This window comes from Arachis stenosperma, chromosome 2 (assembly GCF_014773155.1).
Source record: "Arachis stenosperma cultivar V10309 chromosome 2, arast.V10309.gnm1.PFL2, whole genome shotgun sequence".
NCBI lineage: Eukaryota > Viridiplantae > Streptophyta > Magnoliopsida > Fabales > Fabaceae > Arachis > Arachis stenosperma.
In genome coordinates, this window is record NC_080378.1 from 116,977,384 (window position 1) to 116,996,183 (window position 18,800).

Consider the following 18,800-nt stretch of genomic DNA (forward strand, 5'->3'; position numbering starts at 1 on the left):
TGGAGGTTCTTCTTTTTTGAGATGATAGATTTTCAAATGAATCCGTGTTTGCCTAGGGTTGGCCGATGGCCCTTCTCCTTAGGGGTCCTGTTCTTGAGGTGGAGGAGGCAGTATAATAACGTTGCTCTCTGGTTGGGGCTCATCTTTGGATTCATATACTGAGTGGCTGTCTTCGTGCTGGTTGTCGGCCATCGCTATGGGATGAATTCCAGGTCGCCAACAACGGCGCCAATGTTTCGAGGGTTACTTGAAACGGTGATTTGGGATTGAATTGAACGTGAGGTCCAAATCTCTTGGTATGACAACGTCCGACCTCTTTGGTGTCGAGGTGCCGCATGTCCGAGTTTCTCGTGAGAAAGTAGGAGGTAGTACCTGCAAGAGATTCCGATGCTTAAATTAGTAAGGTCTTTGAGCAGGATTTTTGTAGATTAGAACGTGAGTTATATCTGGGGGGTGCCAGTGTATTTATAGTAGAGTTTGATTACCGCCCTAGTGACGGTATTCTATCTTATCTTATATTTTAAGAGTTTGTTGAGATCTTATCTTTTAGATGAGATAGAGATAGTAAGAGTTTGTTGACAATCTAATTATTATAACCTAATTAAATACTTGTCACAAACTCTCAAAATATTAATGTTTAAAATATGTTTAATTACTTTGTCAGTTGATATGTTTTATCAATTTTTTAATTAGATTATATATTTTTATTTTTTTAATTAAATTCTTATATTATATTAGATTTTATAATTAAATATTTATTATAAAAAAAATTAAAATTAATAAAATATATATAATAATTTATTTAATAATTTAATAAAATTATAAGAACCCACAAAATAATTAAACTGGTCGAAAGAATTCATCTACTTAATAGAAATTTCTCCAGGATCCTTCAAATTATAAGACAGGAGTTTTTTGAAATGTAACTAAATAGTAAATAGACTGAATTTTAACCATGAAAGTGCCATTGAAATAAATACCATCAGTAATATGTATATATAATATATATTTGGGAACCCGTGATATGAGTCATGTTCACATAATATGGACCATGATAAAAAACGAAAGGGGAATGCTAGGGGACAATGAGTTTGGTGAACAATATAAACAATCACCAATCAAATAAAAACATATTATACTTTTAAATTAACCCTCTAAATTTTAATATTAAAATAACCATCTATACACTAGTAAAATGAACATCCAATATATCTATTGTTTACATTGTTTAATATTTTCATTGTTCACCTATACTTTTCCAAAACGAAATTGTGACCACATCATTTTTTCCCTTTATCTCAAGACCACGGGTGGACATAAATAAATAAAAGTATGATATTTTTTTTAATAAGTGTTATAAAGTGTGATTTTTCGTTGCACATTTTTTAAGTGAAACAAAGGAAAGCCATATGATAAAAGATAATATATAATAAAAATCACACTTAACAACATTAATTACTTAATACAAAAAAATTACAAAAAAATTGAGAAAATTAACACTCTTCGTGATAATCAACCATTAATATATACATGTGATAATGCTTTCTAGTTTCTACATAATTATTAACAGAAAATCACATGATAATACTTTGATTTCTTTCCCATTCATTATTAGAGTCTTTAACAAAAGTAGATACCTACCTTTTTCCTTTATTAATAACCTATCAGCACATCTATTGACTTCAACAATTTTGTACAAAACGTAACTACAAATGTAGACACATGTAGTTAAAGTACTTCTAGCTAGATCAATAAACAAAATTAGCTAAGATTAGACATTGAATTTGTTCAAGTTATTAAGATAGATGATTATAATTAGCTTATGTTAGTAGATTAAATTTGACGGAGCTATATGCATGTATGTTCATTGTCTTTAGTTGCCTATAAAAACACCCCCACTAAAATATGTTCTCATCACAACTTAACAATAAAGTTTAATCACAAATCACAATTACAAATAATAATAAAACATGGCTAGCTCTTTTTTCACTAATAATGTGAAGTTTCTCTCTGCTCATGTTCTTGGAGGATTCTCCATCTCTCTCATTACCAGGTATAAAGATTTTTAATCCTATTTCATGTGAAAATTAATTACCTAGTTTTTTACATTTTAGTCCGTACATGAATTTAGTCTACATAGGGCAATTTACAGAAATAAATAAAGTGGGAGAATTATTTACGTAAATGTGCAAATCTGTTTGTTGTTACGATTTTGTGCAAAATTGAATATTATGTAAACCGTGGCAACCCACCACGGTTTCAAAACAAACATAAACCGTGGGAGGTCACCACGGTTTATGAACAAATTGTGTTGCATGTAAACCGTGGGAGGTCACCACGGTTTACGTATGAAAAAGTGTGTGCATAAACCGTGGTGAGTCACCACGGTTTATGAGGAGCTAGAAAACGTGGTGGGTTGCCACGGTTTACTTTGACGAAAAATCTATATATATGTGGGTGATTCAAGCACCAGAAGAGATCATTCTCACAATGGCTAGTGAGGAAGAGAGCTTTCTTGCTCTGGTGCATTGCTCTGGAAAAATAAAAAAAAGCAAAAGCCATGGTGTGAAGTTCACCGACAGAGAACCACTAAGTATGTTTATCAGTTCGTCTATGAGTTTGTCGGACTTGAAGACCAGCATCTTGGAGAAGCTTGGCGTGTTGGGTTCCAAGTGGGTGAAGAAACTATTCTACAAGATTCCAATGGCGGTTGTCTCGACCGGTGTTCAGTACGAAACCTTTGCGGTTAAGTCTGATGAAGATATTAGGGTTCTGTTCTACTGTGTAAGGAGTTTTCCGGAGATCAGAATCCATGAGTTGTTTGCGAAGTTGGAGGTTGGTGTCGATAGTTCTGGGGCATCCGCTCCAGTTCCTTGCGTAGCTTCCGCTGGTGGTGCATCTAGTTCGATGCCTCCGGTCAGACCGCGTCTTCCGCCGGTTCAATCACCTTCTTTTGCGGCTGACTTACAACAAACGGAGGTTGTTGGTTCTGTCCCTTTCGAGCCTGTAGCAGTCGTTGAGCCTGCCAACGTCGTGGGCACCGGTGGTGGTATTGTGCCTTATCTCGAAGACTTTGGTGGACCTGATCATATAGAGAATGCAATGCGTGACGATGAATCTGAAGAGGAGCCTGTTGATATCGATGGTGACAGCGACGAAAACAGAGGCGGCGATCCAGATGCGCAACATCGGCCTTCAAGTTCTGCTTCTCATCAATACCCTCCACACTTCTCGACACTAAACTTGGAAGCTCTTCGTCAACAGGAAGACAGTGGTAACATAGTCGGTAGATCTTCTACAGAATTTGAGATTGGGCAATCTTTTCAGAGTAAAGATGAAGCTGTGCTCAGTGTGAAGGACTATAGCATCCGGCGAGGTGTTGAGTACAGAGTCATCGAATCGGATCATTTGAAGTATCATGGAAAATGCAAGCAATTCGGCAAGGGTTGCACTTGGTTGATTCGTGTAGCGCTTCGTGCACGAAAGGGAACTTGGGAGGTTAGGAGGTACAACGGGCCACACACGTGCCTCGCAACTTCTATATCAAGTGATCACCGTCAGCTGGATTATAACGTTATATGTGCGAGGATTCTTCCTATGGTTAGGGCTGATGCTGCGGTTACGGTAAAGGTACTTCAAGAAGCGACAGAAGCTGATTACGGTTTCAGGCCTAGTTACAGGAAGGTCTGGTTGGCTAAGCAGAAGGCTGTGGCAGAAATATATGGAGATTGGGAATAGTCTTACGCGGAACTGCCCCGTTGGATGCTAGGGATCCAGGCAACAATGCCGGGAACAATCACGGTGCTGAAGACGTCTCCGGTTCAGATTGGTGGTGCTGTTGATGAGTCGAGGGTGTACTTTCACCGACTTTTCTGGACATTTCCACCCTGTATCGAGGCTTTCCGGCATTGCAAGCCACTCGTCAGTATTGATGGTACCCACTTGTATGGGAAGTATGGAGGGACGCTCCTGTTGGCTATAGCTCAGGACGGAAACTCGAACATCCTCCCGGTAGCATTCGCCCTTGTAGAGGGGGAAAATGCAGAGTCGTGGTCATTCTTCTTGTCAAACCTACGAGAGCATGTGACTCCTCAGGAGGGTATCCTAGTTATCTCAGACAGGCATAATGGGATCAAGGCGGCCCTTGAGGCACCTGAGAATGGATGGCTGCCTCCTCGTGCATTCCGGGCCTACTGTATAAGGCATGTGGCCGCCAATTTCGCCCTAACGTTCAAAGGTAAGGACTCAAGGAGGTTACTGGTCAATGCTGCCTACGCCAAGACTGAGGGTGAGTTTTACTACTGGTTCGACATCATGCGGACTGAGAATCCAGCAATGTGTGACTGGGCCAACCGTATGGAGTATGACAAATGGACCCAACATGAGGATGCTGGTCGACGGTTCGGGCACATGACCACAAACATCAGTGAATGTGTGAACTCCGTGCTAAAGGGAACTCGCAACCTCCCTGTCACATCATTGGTTAAGTCAACCTACGGGAGGCTTGCACAGCTATTTGTAGTCCGGGGACAGACAGCAGAGGCACAACTCGGAGCCGGCCATGAATTCTGTCAGGCGTTGGTCAAGGCTATTGATCGGAACCTTAGAGACTCCAGGTGCTTTACTGTGACATTATACGACAGGCACCAACTAGAGTACACCGTGGCTGAGACAACACCAACGGGGACGTTCTCTCTTGGTAGCTACAGAGTTTCCCTTAAAGATCACCGATGCGATTGTGGGCACTTCCAGGCGCTGCATTATCCATGTTGCCACGCCATTGCCTGTTGCGCCTACTCCCGGTTAAACTGGGCGTCATATGTTCATGAGGTGTATCGTATGACTGAGGTGTTCAACGTTTACAATCATGGGTTTCTCCCACCTATTCCTGAAGGCCTGTGGCCTCCATATGGTGGCCCGACCATTATTCCTGACCCTAATCTGCGGCGGGCAAAGGAAGGTCGTCCAAAGTCAACCAGGATCCGAGGAAGCATGGATCAGTCTCAACAGAATCAGCCGAAGCGTTGTGGGTTATGCCGTCAGCCTGGGCATACGCGAAGGAACTGTCAGCAGCGATCACAAAGTGGTGGAGGGGATGCTTAGATCCCATGTTGTGTAACCCTCGTCTATGCTGTTTTATTTGTTTCTTGCTCTAAGTAATCTTAGTAATGCGTCGTTGGTTAAATATGTCACTTTCAACTTGTTTCATCAACAACGAAATCTGTTTGTATAATAACGTCGTTTTAAATTATCAGTTTCATTAAACCTCTTTAGATATCTTTGATAATGTGCATTATATATATACCATACATGAACAGATGAATTACTCTGAATCAGGCACTCACTACATACTCAAAAGATAAATAATATTTAGCAGTAACTCTGAAATATAACACTAACAATCATGCACATTAACATAACGTAATTAGGGTTTATTTGCACACTTTTTCAAAATTGCTTCCTCATAAACCGTGGTGACTCACCACGGTTTATGCACACACTTTTTCATACGTAAACCGTGGTGACCTCCCACGGTTTACATGCAACACAATTTGTTCATAAACCGTGGTGACCTCCCACGGTTTATGTTTGTTTTGAAACCGTGGTGGGTTGCCATGGTTTACATAATATTCAATTTTGCACAAAATCGTAACAACAAACAGATTTGCACATTTACGTAAATAATTCTCCCACTTTATTTATTTCTGTAAATTGCCCTAATTCTTAGATAGTGAAATTTTTTATATAAAGTTTAATCATAAATTTGTTGCGTCTATAAAACAATTATTATTGTTTTTTCAATTTGTCACTTAAAAAAATCTAAATAAATAAATTTATTGGTAAATAGTCTAAGTCTTTTTACAAAATGAATGATGTTAGTGGCTGCTTAATAATAAAAAAAATCATGGATATTATTGTTCAATAATAATATCGATTTTGCTAAAAATTAACAAAAAATAAACTAATAATCGTAAAAAAAGTTCAAATATTCAAAATTTAAAATATAACACATCCAAAATCCAAAAACTAGACTCCAAAGTTCATGTTGGATGATTATTGATTAATTTTTTTTTTCCTATCCTCGTACCTATTAATATAAGATAAATTAAATAAGTATATTTGTGTATAAAGTTCACAACATTAATCTGTATTTGAATATATTAAATTATAATGTTAAATTATTTACAAATATTATATTGATCATGAATGAAAAATACATTCTATACGTACCAAATATATTTGACATATGTAATTATTAAAAGGGTTAACTACCAATTTAATATTTGAAAGATTCGTTTGCAAAAAAAAAAAAATTTTAAAATGTTACTAATAGAATAGATTCAAAAAATTTAAAAATACGTCAAAATTAACCATTAAATATTATATTTTTATGAGTCACAAAAAAAATTTTGTATTTAGCAACCGACTTATTCACTTGATCTGAATTTTTGTGTCAATATTTGAATAAATATTTAAAAGGTACACAAAAATTCATAGCAAAATTTGATCTCTAATTTTTTTTTAATTTTCAAAAAAGGTGGTCTTTCAAATTTTTTTTTAAAATTCACTTGACATAAATTTATCAAATTTTAAAGATAAAAATATCTTAATTCTATAGTAATGATTATACAAATTTGTATTAAAATTTGATATCTAAAGTATTTTTTAAAATATATATTTAATATCTAATTTTTTTGTTGTGTTTTAAATTTTTTTTAAAAATTTATTTATTGTTAGTATCTTTTAAAATTTCTTTTAGCAAGATAAATTTTAAAATACCATTTTAATCATTTTCTCTTATATTAATACAAATCCGAATCTCACAAAACAAGAAGGGTTTAATTAATTAATACATTATACTATGCTTTTTTTGTGGAGTATATATAGACGTACGTACGCGGTGGCAACAGCACAAAGTGTAGCAAGCGGAGGAAGAGCCACCATAAGTGGCAGCAAAATGGGGCCGGCGACGGTGGAAGAAAAGGTGGCAACTGCTAAAAAGGTGTCATGGATGCCGGACACTGTCACCGGTTACTACAAACCAGAAAACATCAATGAGATCGATGTTGCTGAGCTCAGAGCTTCACTTTTGACCAAAAAATTCAACAATTAATAATGATTATGTGACTCCACCAAAACATATGTTATGATTACAACAATAAAATTCTCATTATGTTTCATACTTTCATGTATGATATACTAGTAGCGAAAGGTGATGAATTAGGACATGAAGATTATGATTTAATATTTCAAGCATCGTTTGTGAACCTTACTTAATCGAACCTCTAGGCGAATATTAGCAACTCTTACTCTATTTTCTTTTTTTGGGAATAAATACTCAAATTGGTATTCCAATTTCTATTGAATTATTAAATCGGTTTCTAACTCATTTTTTATGTTCATGTATGTTATTTGACTCACGTTGATATGCATTGTTGACTAAAACGATGCATGGTAGATAATTTTGGGAACCTATTTGATTCAATGAAAATTTAAGCAACCAATTTGACTCGGGCATAAAGTTGAAGAAGTTAATTTGAACAATTACAAAAAAAATGTTACGTTGGAAAATATGATTATTACGACCAAATAAAAAGTATACTAAGTATTTTAAATTTGAAACATTAATAAGTTTTTATCAAGATTCAAGACTACTTGGGCAACTGTTTGCATCGGAGTCATAGTTGATGAATTTGTCTTGTATTAGTGTTTGAAATGACTGGCAGTTGCATATGACTTTAATCCTATGACTTAAAGTCTATGGTTCTTGAACTTCTCTTGTGATAAATTTGAACTTAAGTCATTTAATTTTCTTAAATGCCACACAGTTTGCTCTTTCAACTATCGACAAAAATATAATTTTCATAAATGCACGAAAACTTGACTATATAAACCTATGTCATGTCCTTCAAGCAAACATTTCAAAACATAACAAACGTCGGTGAAAATTATTTGATGCAATGATTTTGAGGTGTTTGTGCATCCACATGTTTTAAACATTTTAAGAGTTTTGCTGTTTTGGAAGTGCACTTTGCATGACGTCAAATTCTCACTTATTTCGATTATCCTCCTAATTGTTGCCAGATTGGAGGCTGGGGAATTTTCTACCTTTTTTTTATTATACAGTAACTAAAATCCCAAAAATCAAGAAAACCAAAATACAGACTCTACGGGATAAAGTAGTTTCTTCTTTGCAACAGAGAGCAAGATCAAATAACAAAATAAGTTGCATCTTAAAAAGTTGCATCAATTCAAATCCCAACTAAGACTGGGATGAGATTTGAAAACCTCGTAGTGTGGGTGTATAGGTATGTGAGTAATACAATGACCAAAAAAATGAATTCCTTCTTCATCCTCATTGAGGAACTTAGCTAATTCTGAGATAGTTCCTTCGAATAAGACAATCAGTACATCTATTGTTCTCTCTGTAAACCTGTAAAAAATAAACACTAATTTCTACTTTTCGGCTCATCAATTCTTCAAACAAGAACATCGAGGTGATTGCGGAGGTTTCTTTCTCCATTGATCAAGTTCATTACCACTGCTGCATCTCCTACCTCCAATCTTCGAAAACCCATAGTCCAGGCAAGCTTCAAGCCCCCGAGTTCATGTTAAGTTAGCAAAGATGGTTGCATTTCAAGCTTGCCCAACGATTGCAAAACTTGATATTGGTGAACGGGTTATGCGAGTAATTAGCAAAATATGGGTAGTTTTTAGGTCCATCATTATTGCATTAAGCAAGCACCAAAACGTAATGAAGTTTACACTATTTGGAATTCCAGATATTTGATCCACAACACTTTGTACACTATCTTTATTGTATTATTAAGTCATCTCCACCAAACAAACAGATTTTGACAAACTACATTTTGACATTTCTGATTTCTAATAAGTAGTTGTATTACTATTTCACACTTTATATACACTATTATTCTAAAATAAGTTTGAGAATTTTTCTCAAAACCTCCCTGTGCCACACTACAACTAAGTTGCTTATCCAGAGAATTTCCATTTTCCAATACTGTGCATATCAAACAATTTTCAGATTTTGCTTATGCATAGTGTATCAAACCGAAATTACTGTAACAAGATCTATGGTATACAGGTAAACAACCTCCATCAGAATAAAACATCAGTGATTGATTCCCATATCCCCTTCATACAAATTGATTAATATAAGCTACAATTGCAATTTAACATGCCATTATAATAGTCCTGTTCTTCAAGACACTAAGCAAAACCACTACACTGTATTTATTCTGTGGTTTAAATGCCAGATCTAGAAAGAGCATTGCAGTGAAAATCGAAAATGCTCCAATCCTTATTCCCTGGTGAATATGATCAAATTAATTAAGCTTTTTAACAGTCCAAAAGCACAGAATAATGAATCACACAGAAGCAAAAACAGCTTAGGAAAATACCACGTGAACATACAAAAGGCCCCTTCCCTTTTTTGTTACAGCAAGCATAGTTCATCATGTTTGAATCCATACAAAAAAATAGCATTTCAACAATCAAAAGTGACTCTATAAACATGTCAAGCTGTCAACATCATTGTAGCAAATACTGACAAAATTCTGACTCTCTATACTATTGTTTAAGAGAAATTCTTTTGGATTTTGTGATTATGTCACAGCATGACAGCAAGTAGAATAACAAATTTCTTATTCGATTCAATTTTAACAATAGCGGAAAGAAGTACCTAAGAATCCCTCAAGTTTTTTTTTTTTTTTTTAATTTTAACATAATAATAACCTAATTATCAAGCAAGAACATGCACAAAATAAACCACCAATCAAAACTATGCAATTGATTTACGATAACAGTATTCAACACAAATCCACAGAGAAACCTAATTAAATTTCTGAAAAATAAATTATACTTTTTTTAATTTCTACGATGACGAAACCGATGGATTCCTCAACTTAAGCTTCCTCATTCGGAATTCGTCGTCGCAGTTCAATCCGCAACCGCACCGTGGCGACACGAAGAAGTTATCAAGCGGGAACGAAGCGGAGGCGATTCCAACGGAGAAATCGAGCTCGTCGCCGTTACGCACGACCTCGACGATGTTAAGCCAGAAGAAGAGGACCTTAACGGAGACGCCGTTGAGCTCCGTTAGCTTGTCTTTCGAGATAATGCCACTGATCGTTGATTTGTAGCTAAGCTCGTAGGAACCTTCCAGAGAGAAGCTGCAGGTTCCGTTTAGGAACGCGCGGAATTTGCCCGTGGATTCGTCGAGTTCGTAGCCGGTTATGCCTTCAGGGAGAATTCCCGAGGGGAAATCGTAGCTGGCGAGAGCCTCGTATGCGGTAGGTTCTCCGGCGAGGGAGGAAGTGGTGAGCAGCGGAGAGAGGAGGAGGAAGAGAAGAATGGCGGTGATCGGAGCCATGGCGGTTTTTTTTTTTTTTTTTTGGGATGGAAGGGTTTTTGGTTCAGTTTTTCGGTTAGTATGAAATGAAACTATGAATGAAAAAAGAAAGAAGTGGGGACTGGGGTTTAACAAAACGACGTCGTTTCGTTTGTTTGGTGGATTAAATTAAATGGATCTGACTGTTTGGTATGTGACTCATGACACAGCTGTGTTAGAATTGGATTACCATGTTTTTTTTGTTGGCCCAAAATGAGCGTGATTTTCATCGTAAGAATGCATTGATTAATGAATGGTTTAAATCTAAAAATTTCAATTAATTTAAGGAAAAAGGGCATATAGAGACAAATACATCTATGACAAAATTTAAATACAAAAATGTCCCTGACTTTAACAAACGAAGAACAATTTAATCCTTCTGTCTATTTGTCTTTCATACACCAAACAGAACTAGCTGATATGACTGAAACGGTGTCCAGATGTCTGTTACAGTGTCACGCTAGAAGGGGAATAAATTTCGAAGGACAAATAAGTCCTTGACTTCATTTTGCAAATAATGTTCGAAGGACAAATAAGTCATTGAGAATTTAATTCATTATGCTTCTATATGTATCATATATTACTATCTAATTGAAATATACATATATTATGTATCATATATTACTATCTAATTTAATAATTAAATGTGTCACATGACACTTTTATTAAAATTGAGAGAAATTTTTTTTCAAAATTAATAAACTCCTTTATTAAATTCTCTCATCTACCTCTCCATTTTTCTATTTCTCTCTACTATTTTTACTCTATATATAATTATATTTTATATTAGTAATTTGACAAATCAAAATATGTCATTCGATATTTTTTTGTAATTAAAATATTTTAAATGTAAAAATATACACATTAAATTATTTTAAGTTTTAGATAACGAATGTTAAAATTAATTATTAATAAAAAATTAGACATTTTCATACAAAAATAATAAGTAAAAATCTTATTATTTAATTTTTTATCTGCAGATATCTTGGTCTTTTTAGCTAAAGACTTTTGTCAATTTACGACTTTTTTGTAAAAGTAATTTGATTTTATAAATCTTTTGTGCCATGCATAATTTATACTGTTAGAACAAAGTGAACTATAATTTAAAAAAAAAAATATTCTCGTAATATTATTATAGATAAAAATACTAGTTCTAATATAATACACAAACGCACTAATGTTAACTTAATACATAAATGATACACAAATGAACTAATACTAACTTGATGCATAAATGAACTAATGCTAACTAATGCCACTAGTATGATAAAAACTGAACTAAATAGACGGAAGGACTAAATTGTTCTCTGTTTGTTGAAGTTATGAACTTTTTTGTATTTAAATTTTGTCAGAGATGTATTTGTTAAAAATTTAAAAAATCAAACTCTGTCTTTTTCCCTTAATTTAATAAAAAAAGATCCACTACTTATGCAAAAAATGAGAAACCCCCCCCCCCCAAAAAAAATTCCCCATTTTAGGATCTGAAAGAGACTAATAAATAATTAGAGCATAATTGAATATTCTTTTTTTTTTTGGTCACATTTTGAATCCTAAATCCACTTAAATTGTCAAAAAGAATTAGAAACAAACATGACCATGGAGTCCGGCCATATTTTCCCACCTAAACCAAGCACCTGGAAAGTGATACCCATGTGATCATCAGCTTCGGATGTCTAAGCTGCGAAATGTTTTCAATTATCATCATTTTGATGATTTGTATACGGAATCGACAGAATTCTCTTCTCCGTTAAATAAGATTCATGATTAATATGAAATAGATATCACACTTCATCCATTGATAAAAAAAATGTACATTAACTCGATGTATAAGATCGATCAACCATCTAACGATTCGCAATATCATTTTCACGCGAAAATATCATCACGGTTGTCACTCTCCAAGTTACACTTATTAAAAGGAAAATAAAAATAAATTATACACATACATGCTTAATCAAATGTACTTTCCACTTTCCACATAAATCATGTGTAAAAGGACAACACAAACTAATAAGTACAAGAAAACATGTTAAGTTAGTGAAGTATAATATAATCCATTTTATGTGTAATTATATTTAAGATTTCGTCACTTATACACATTGTGACATTCAATTATTAAGTGTGACAAATACTTCAATTTATGATAAATCAATTGATTGGCAAACTCACAAAAATTTCTCTAAACAAATCTCATAAGAACTTATGAAGAGAACCACAAAAGGCTATTAAAACAAACCTTAGTCCCTTTCACCATGTTGATATGGAAGATGAAGTACTAAAAACATCCAAATACAACATCAAAACCATGATATAATCTTATTTAACACACCTAATTAACAAGTTCTCTCCGATCCAACAACCCTAATTAAGAAGACATAACATAATCATGTGATGACATGTTCCCATGATTAATGACCTTATTAGCCAAATTCACACAATCAAATCCACAACCACAAGTGGGAGACTCATAGAAATTACTAACCGCAAAATCAGCAGATGCAATCCCAACCGAGAATTGTAACTCATCATCAACACGTGTCACCGACACAATGTTCAACCAAAGGAACAAAACCTTAACCTGAATACCACTTAAGCTAGAGATCTTGTTCTTGGTGATGACACCTGTTATGGTTGACTTATAGTTCAAATCATAGGACTCAATCTTGAACGTGCAAGTGCCATCTAAGTAAGCTTTGAAGTTACCCGTGGAAGGGTCTAATTCGTAGCTTAGAACACCGTTTGGGAGAAGCCCAATTGGGAAATTGAATTTTTGAAGAACATCATAAGCAGTTAAGGTGGTTGTGTTTTCTTCATTAGAGGATAATGATGGGGTTGAGAGGAAGATCAGGATCAAGGTTGTGAGAAATATTAGATTTTGGAATATGGGTTTTGCTTGAAAATTGATAGTACCCATTTTTTTCTTTTGGGTTTATGAGTGTGTTACTGTGTTGTGAGTGTGAGGAACATTTTAATTGATGATGGTGTTACTTGGATTCTTTACTTTGTTGTTATTTTCTAGACCGTAGATTCCAACTACCATAATGGATGGTGATATTTTAGTTCCTAGTGGACACGTGGAAAGACCAAAAAGCATAGATAAATTTTAATTTTCTCCACACACACGAGTTTGACTAATTGACTAATAGCAACTCGTTTAGGTTTGGGTTGGGTCCATTATTTGAAAAGGCGTGTGTTTTTGTAAGCATAAAAAAATAATTGTAAAAATTTACGTTTAGTTATTTTTATGTAAAATTATTAGATAATTTACATATTTAATTAAATTATTATTTGATAATTTTAATTAATAATTTTATGTATAAATTTTTACTAAAAATATTAGATACAAAATTTTATATAATATAATTTATTCATATATTAATATTTCTTTTTAATGAATTAAATTTTTCCAAGTAATAATTCAACATGCTTAATTTAAATATTAAAGAAGTATAAAATCCTATAAACTCTATTTCTATAAAGCTTAGATAACATGTATATGAAGTTAAAGAAATGTAATCAGAGAAAATACTTTATGAGAGTATCTAGCTTGTGCGGCTATCGAAAATACACGTATCTATACATTATACTGAAAAGAACAACTACACAATTACTTAGAATATTCTTTTTTTTTTAAAAAATATCACATTAATTATATGAGGCATCAAAGGACGGAAAGTATTATATTTTATTTTAAGCAGCATTTCTTGGTAGATACAATTATTTAAAACTAAGCGGACAGTAAATAAAAAAGTCATGACACAAATTATTTATTTACTTATAGTGGGACCACCATATTAATGTTACGATATTATATGGTACTGATCGACTTTATAGAAAAAGGGAAAATGAAATAAAAAAATTGAAAAAAACGCCAAAAGCTGCAACGATGTGCTCAATGTAGAAGTGGGGGTGTTTGATAAATGATAAGAGCAAAGACAAAATAAAGCGATGCTAAATAAATACATTGTAATTTGTAAGAAGAAAAATCATAACATATGATAAGATATTAATTAAAATGCAAAATGTTGAATTAAATTGAAGAGAGGGGTAGAGTGTTAACAGTGACACAATCGAATCCACAGCCACACTGAGGACTCTCATAGAAATTTTCAACTCCAAAATTGGCAGAAGCAATACCAACAGAGAATTGAATCTCATCGCCGTCACGTTTGACTTCAACTATGTTGAGCCACAAAAGAAGAATCTTAACACTAACACCCTTAAGATTATAGAGCCTACCTTGTGTTATAACACCGGTTATGGTGGACTTGTACTTTAGGGTGTACCCTTCAATAGAAAACGAACACGTGGCATCCATGTATGCAGCGAACTCGCCGGTTTCTTTGTTGAGTGCATAGCCAATTATACCCTTTGGGAGAAGACCGACAGGGAAACCGTATTGTTGGAGAACATCATAGGCTGATAGCTTCTCATCTTGTTGAACTTGGTGTTGGTGGTGTTGAATTGAAGAAGCATGTGATGATGATGATTTGAGAGAGAAGAGGAGGAAGAGAAGGGTGAAGAGGAATTTGGTGGTGATTGAAGACATGGTTATTGTTAGTGTGATGGAAATTTCAAGTTAGGAAGGTTGGATTGAATTGATGAATTGATGAAATGATGAAATAATACTTGTCTTTAGAGATATTTTGGATTTGTTTTTGTTGTGGGGAGATGAATGTGATGTTATATAAAATATAAATGGGAAAGTAAGAAGAGAGGAAGGGATTCTTCGAGCTAAGGTTCGGTGGAAAAGTCATAATAATAATAATAATAATAATAATAATAATAATAATAATAAATAATAGGGACCATGATCATTAATTTAATTTTTTTAAAATTTATTTAGTCTAATAATTTAATAATATATTTTATTTTATTTGTTTAAAATACTAATAATGAATTAATAATAAAAATAATAATTTTTAATAATTTTTTAATAATAATAATAATAATTAATTATGTAAATTTTGAATATTTTATTTTTTAATAAATTTTTATAAGATTTATTTTTATTAAATAAATTAATTTTTTATTTTAAGTAAAAATTAATTTATTTTATAATAAAATTTATTAGTGATATATTTGTCTAATATATATTAAAAATAACAAAAATATTTATTTTTTTATAGATATTGGGTCTGAAAATTCAAAAAACAATTCAACAGAAATTATCTTAGAAAAAAATAATTTTAATGAAGCCTAAATGAAAACTTTAAAAAAAATATTTATTTATACAACATAAATAATTTTAATAAAATTTAACAAATACAAATTTGTTAAAAAATTATATTTAAAAATCGGAGATAATTTAGTGTTGAAAAATAAAACTTTTTTAATAACTATTATTGAAAAAGTTTAGGGTTGAAAATGAAACTTTTTTAATAACTATTATTTTCACACACACAAAAATAAAAGTTGTTTCTATATAGACATCAATCTTGCTACCATTAAACTAAGGTCTACTAGGAAAATACTAAGTTCTAAAATAACATTTAGTGAATTTGAATCATATTGAATAAATATTTATAAAAATATATTTAAAGGATTATTTATTAAAAAATATTTTACCGAGAAAAATTAAAATTATATGGTTATAAAATACAGGATAAAATATATTTAAATAAAAATTAATGTATTTCTGCATATCCATGTGTGTTATTTCTTATATTCTTAATATATATTTTATATTTTATATTTAATATTCATTTAATGGCTAATGTTTTTTTATAAAAATATAATAATTGAATTTTTTATTCTTAAAATTTTAAAAAAATTATTTCTATTTGATTCTATTTTATGATGTTTAATATCTTAAATAAATTTTATTTATGACCTAATAAATTTAAAATATGACATTTTTTTAAAAAAAACTACACTAATATTTAATTCGGAAGTAGTTAAGCACACATCCTAAATTGAAAATATACCTTTTTTCATGAAAAGCAAAAAAGTTTTTTTTTCCTAATTGTTTAATTTTTGGGTGCATCTTTTTTCTCAATTGTTTGTACCAACTTCACCTTCAACTTCAACATGACAATCATCCGAGGGACCAGCCCCATTGTTTTACTGAGCTATTCACTCCAACTTCAGTCTTTTTTTATTTTTATTTTTACGCATGGTATAGATCTGTATCTACCATTATTAATTAATATTCTAATAAGTGCGAGAAACTCGCGTAGCACGTGAGAGATGTGCATTTTGAGAAAAAGGGCTTTGTCTGTATCAGAAATCGAGACACAAAATTTAAAGGAATTACAACTTAAACGCCCATACAAACTTTTTAAAATATAGGGTAATATATGTTTTTATTATTAGTAAAAAAATTTAAATATTTTATTTTAATATATAAATATTTGTATTGAAAACTAAATTTGTATATTTTTAAAATTTTTTAACTAATAACCTTAATATATATCCTTAAATCAGATGTTAGCAGTTAACTAAATTCATATAAATCTGACAATATGTAATATTTAACTAGCTTTTCTGTATTCTCGTGAAATAATCACTAATATCTATAAGATAGTGACGAATAAAAATACCTTTCAAGTATTTATTTTATTAATTGCTGTTGATGTCAAGCAAAAGATGAGTATATATAGGTAATAAGAAGTAGGACCCTATAATAATATTCTCATATTTGTGGTTATTATTTATATCTAATTTAAATTGTGTGAATATTATTCGATTCACAAAGTTATCCGATAAGATCATATTAGATTTATACTGTGATAGAATCAGATTGTAGATTTGATAGTAATATCTGTGAATTTAATTTGTAGATCCACATATTTGTATGTTTTGTATAAATAGAATAGATTATAATATTTTATTTTTAATTTTTTATGTTGTATTTAATTTAAAATAATTAAACTTAAATCTTGTGTTATTATTAATTTTTTTTGTTATTTAAAAAAATTTATTGATAATATTTTAGGAGTAAATAGGCTTAAACATATGTAAAAAAATAAATTTTTTAGACATTTTTTTGTAAAAACAATCAAATAGGCCTTAAATAAAACAGTTTTTTTTTTAATTATGCTTATATCTAATTCGAGCCGATCCGATCCGTGTGCAGGCATAGTAAAAAGAAGGGTTAGTACAATTTTGGTCCTTAAGATAGGGACTGAATATTTTTTTTTCGTTCCCAACCTTTTTTTGCTTTCAAAACGTCTCTAAGGTTTAACTTATTTTTAAAACCGTCATTCGGATCAAAATACCCTTTTTCTTCTTCACCAAAATATATACATAATTCCTATTCTAATTTTTATTCTTCTCCATCAACAACAACAACAACAGTAAACTCACCAGCAACAACAACAATACAATCAACAACAATGAATCAAAAGAAAAAATAATGAAGTACAAGATTAATGAATCCGAATCCAAATCAGAAGCACAAGAACAATGAATCAAAAGCAAAAACAATAAAGTTATCTCTTCTTTTTTTTCTTCTTCAGCAACAACAATGAAGCAGAAGTATAAACAGAATTGGAAACAAAAGTTGAAGCAGAATTAAAAACTGAAATAGAAGCAGAAACAGAAATAATAGAAACATCAAAATTAAAAGAACGATGAATTAGATACAAAATTAAAACAAAAGCAAAATTAAAAGCATCAAAATTAGAAATAGAAGCAGAACTAGATATAGAAATAACAAAAGAAGAAGAACAAAGAGGACAAAGAGTGCGACAATGTGACGATGTAGAAGTAACAGATGCGGAGGACACCGTCGTTGCGGCGGCGACAACAAAGAGGAAGAGAGTGCGATGATGCGACGACGCTTGTTGAGGGACTGGGTAGACGATGCAACGTATGCGAGGAAGAGGAGTGGTGAGATCTGGCGACGAGGACCGAACGACGGGCAGTAGCGATGACGACAAGAGCAGTGGTGGAGGATTCCCTTCTCCTTCTCTTCTCCACCTTCTCTTCCCCCTCTTATTCTCTACGAAATTCCACCCCCTCTCCCTAGCGTGATTCTCTTTCCCTTATCCCGTTTTTCTTTTTTTTTTCTTTATTTTATATTTTGTTTAGTTAGGAGTAATTTGATAATAAAAATTAAAATTTTGGTAAAAAGGATGATTTTAAAATTAAATTAAACCTTAGAAACGATTTTATAAAAAAAAAGGGGTCAGAGACAAAAAAAATTTTCAACTCCTACTTTAAAAACCAAAATCGTACTTAACCTTAAAAAAATTACCAAAAATATTTATTAAGATTTTAGTGTTGATAAAATTATTTCTAAATATCAAAAAATAAAATTTTAAAAAAATTAAAATATATAATAAAAATAATAAAAAATAATGTTGACTTTTACTAACTAGTGGTAAATAATTTTGATATTTGATAAACATTTTGTAAAAAAGTTTACTTGACATAAAATTATCGA

General features: G+C 32.1%; 4 protein-coding genes across 4 annotated transcripts; 1 reads left to right on the forward strand and 3 right to left on the reverse strand.

Moving 5' to 3' along the window:
* The first annotated feature begins 1,927 nt into the window (after positions 1-1,927).
* Positions 1,928-7,297, forward strand: LOC130958085 (indole-3-acetic acid-induced protein ARG2-like). Its single transcript, XM_057884982.1, has 2 exons — positions 1,928-2,053; positions 6,889-7,297. Exons 1-2 carry the CDS (start codon positions 1,971-1,973, stop codon positions 7,112-7,114), a joined length of 309 nt encoding a protein of 102 aa, XP_057740965.1. The 5' UTR covers positions 1,928-1,970; the 3' UTR covers positions 7,115-7,297.
* Positions 7,298-8,415: 1,118 nt separating this feature from the next.
* Positions 8,416-10,971, reverse strand: LOC130961831 (uncharacterized protein At5g01610-like). The gene is made up of 2 exons (XM_057887852.1): positions 9,884-10,971; positions 8,416-9,329 (listed from the first exon to the last, which is right to left on the reverse strand). The coding sequence occupies exon 1, from the start codon at positions 10,391-10,393 to the stop codon at positions 9,896-9,898; it is 498 nt and encodes a 165-aa protein (XP_057743835.1). The 5' UTR covers positions 10,394-10,971; the 3' UTR covers positions 8,416-9,329; positions 9,884-9,895.
* Positions 10,972-11,922: 951 nt separating this feature from the next.
* Positions 11,923-14,054, reverse strand: LOC130961509 (uncharacterized). The gene has a single exon (XM_057887439.1). The coding sequence runs from the start codon at positions 13,323-13,325 to the stop codon at positions 12,777-12,779; it is 549 nt and encodes a 182-aa protein (XP_057743422.1). The 5' UTR covers positions 13,326-14,054; the 3' UTR covers positions 11,923-12,776.
* A 253-nt stretch (positions 14,055-14,307) lies between these two features.
* On the reverse strand, positions 14,308-15,094 carry LOC130961510 (uncharacterized). The gene has a single exon (XM_057887441.1). The coding sequence runs from the start codon at positions 14,958-14,960 to the stop codon at positions 14,442-14,444; it is 519 nt and encodes a 172-aa protein (XP_057743424.1). The 5' UTR covers positions 14,961-15,094; the 3' UTR covers positions 14,308-14,441.
* Between the last annotated feature and the right edge of the window lie 3,706 nt (positions 15,095-18,800).

Bases quoted from the DNA above. Each gene is read 5' to 3' on its own strand.
- LOC130958085 (XM_057884982.1), top strand. From the start codon at position 1,971: ATGGCTAGCTCTTTTTTCACTAATAATGTGAAGTTTCTCTCTGCTCAT. The intron at 2,054-6,888 runs GTATAAAGATTT...GAGTATATATAG, and splicing joins TCCATCTCTCTCATTACCAG to ACGTACGTACGCGGTGGCAA.
- LOC130961831 (XM_057887852.1), bottom strand. From the start codon at position 10,393: ATGGCTCCGATCACCGCCATTCTTCTCTTCCTCCTCCTCTCTCCGCTG.
- LOC130961509 (XM_057887439.1), bottom strand. From the start codon at position 13,325: ATGGGTACTATCAATTTTCAAGCAAAACCCATATTCCAAAATCTAATA.
- LOC130961510 (XM_057887441.1), bottom strand. From the start codon at position 14,960: ATGTCTTCAATCACCACCAAATTCCTCTTCACCCTTCTCTTCCTCCTC.